The sequence below is a fragment of the Entamoeba histolytica genome, genomic scaffold (assembly GCF_000208925.1).
Source record: "Entamoeba histolytica HM-1:IMSS scf_1104750518903 genomic scaffold, whole genome shotgun sequence".
NCBI classification, from domain to species: Eukaryota; Evosea; order Mastigamoebida; family Endamoebidae; genus Entamoeba; species Entamoeba histolytica.
The window spans coordinates 11,134-13,818 of record NW_001915015.1 but is presented as its reverse complement, the minus strand read 5'-3'; the positions used below and the strand labels follow the sequence as shown (position 1 = coordinate 13,818).

At 18.4% G+C, this 2,685-nt stretch overlaps 1 protein-coding gene across 1 annotated transcript in view; it reads right to left on the bottom strand.

Moving 5' to 3' along the window:
• Positions 1-2,604: 2,604 nt before the first annotated feature.
• EHI_173180 (coatomer subunit beta, putative) overlaps positions 2,605-2,685 on the bottom strand; it is a gene marked incomplete at both ends in the record, with an annotated part of 1,221 nt that continues 1,140 nt past the window's right edge. The window contains one exon of the mRNA XM_001913878.1: positions 2,605-2,685. This exon is cut by the window's right edge and continues 1,140 nt beyond it. Within this exon, the coding sequence (XP_001913913.1) occupies positions 2,605-2,685 (81 nt within the window).

Below are 2,685 nucleotides of genomic sequence, written 5' to 3'. Positions count from 1 at the left end.
TGATAATGTGAATTGATAATACCAAATAAAACAGATATTTATGACATATTATAAAAGAGAAAGTTTAATTTCCTAATTTAAATCAAGAATATAAAAGTTGTGTTGTATATGATAACAATTGATATTAACTGTAAAATAGTTATTAGAATATACAAAGTGTATTAATCATTTTCTAAATAATCATTTCAAATGGTTTAAGTATTAAATGGTGTTACTTGAAAATAACAAAACAGTACAAGAATGTTTACTAACATTCATTTTTTAGTTATTACCAATTCTCTTGTAACATAAATACGTTATTAACAAGAAAATTCTTTAAGAATGTTTTTTAACGAGTTGTATTTATGGAATGAAGATTTAATAGTCATTTAACAAATTACTACTTTTAATTTTGATACTTTGAATAATCTTTTACAATTCTTTTATTTAATTTATCACTTTGAAACATCTATATTTCTTCATAAAGTTGAACAAATAATTGTTCAAAAATCATATTAAATTACAAAAAGTCATTGTAATTATTCAGATATTTGGTTTGTATATGAAAGAATAGAATTATTACACTTTCTTCCAACATGACATCAAGTTAATTTTTTGTTGTATTGTAATTTGTTTTGAATTTATTTAACCATTATTTAAAACACCACGAATTTTAAATAAAAATAATTATTACATGAAGCAAAAGAGATTAAAGAGAATAATCATTATTATAGAAGAAATAACAAAAATCAAAAAGTATTTAATACAAATAAGACAGTTCATAGATATGTTCTCTTTGAAAATAGACAATGGTACGATGGTGGGAACTATAAATGTTGTCATCAAAAATACTATTATCCAAATAGAAGATATAAACAATATGGGTACGAAAATTAGCAAAGAAAAAATGCATCTAAATAATTTACAAAAAAGAAAAAAGATGCAAAAAAATTTGCATCCATAGAATTTTCCACTTTATTATATTTTGCCCTAAAAAAAATAAAAAATAAAAAAAATATGATAAATACAGAATATGTAAATATTTATGTTTATATTTTATAATCATTTATATTCATTTTGTATGAAATATTAATGAAATAGATTATTTGATGAATCATATTTAATTATTTTTATTATTCATATTCTTTTATTTATATGTTATTTATCTATCGTATTTTTATATATTTATTTCTCTGTTTATATTATTTATATCATTGTATTCTTCTTATTATCTATATATTATTATATTATTCTTATTTTATGTTTATATTCTTTAGATTTTCTTCTTGTTATTCTTTTATATTTAGTTGTATTTTTTATTTGTTTATTTATCTTATTTATTTTTATATTATTATCATTTATATCTATTTTCATTTTATATTTATTCTCTTTTGATTTATATTAATATTAATTTTATCTTTTATACTTTGAATTTATTATTATATCATTGACTATCATTTCTCGTTTTATTTATCATTTATTCTTATTATTCTTTTGTTTTATATTCTATATCATATATTCATATCATTTTCATTTATATTTTATCACTTATTATATGTTATAATAACATAAAATATATTATTGATTATATAATAAATATCATAATGAAATTATACATATGAACAATAACATAAAAAAGAGTAAAATATTTTTCATTAATAAAATATTGTTAATTATTTTGAATCATTAAATTAGACACTTTTATTGAATATTTCTAATTTTTACAATAAAAATACACCATTTTCATTCTTTTCTTCTTTTATTACCTCTTTGTGATTTATTACTTTTTATATTCTTCTTCTACTTTATTTTTATTCTTTTATATCTTTATATTCTTTTTATATTATTTGTTTTTTGGTGTTGTTTCTAGTTGTTTCTTCTATTATTTTCATTTCTGCATTCTCTAATAAATTTATCTTTTTCAAGTATCTGTTGTGAAAAAGCATTATAACATCATTTATAATTACAACAACTTATTTAATGTTATCAGTAAATTTGAGACACATATAATCTATTGTTAATATAATTCCTTGTAATCCTTCATCTCTAACACAATCAACAATATTTTGAATATTTTCATTACCAAAACTATTAGTATTATTAAGACAATGTATATCAATAACAACTGCATCTTTTCTATCACCTTCTCCAGAATATTTAACAACTTCTTTTGTTTCTGAATATGGATTATTACTTTCTCTAAAAACATTATTCTTTAAAATAAAATTACCAAGTGAACTTTTACCAACACCTGTTTCTCCAATTAAAAGTATTTTGGTTAATTCATCTTCTTGTAAACTCCTTTATATTTTGTCAGTTCCTATTTATTTAAATATTATTTCAGTGCATTTATAATAATTTTTGTTTTTGTTGAATGTTGTTTATTTTATTTTGTTTATTATTTAATGATTTTTCAAACTATTTCAAACTATTTTAATTCACTTTTTGTTTATTAACAATAACCCATTTCATATTTGAAGTTGGTATGTCAGAAACACACAAACATTAATACAAATTCAAACAATGATTTACCCAGTTATTATCTGCTTATAATAAATTAATTTGGTATGAAATATAATAAATAATAATACAAACAATGAAATAAAATAATATGAAAGAATAATATCAAAAGAAAAAGATATAAATGATGATATTAGTAATAAATGAAATTATACATAATAATATAATAATAATGATATATTCATT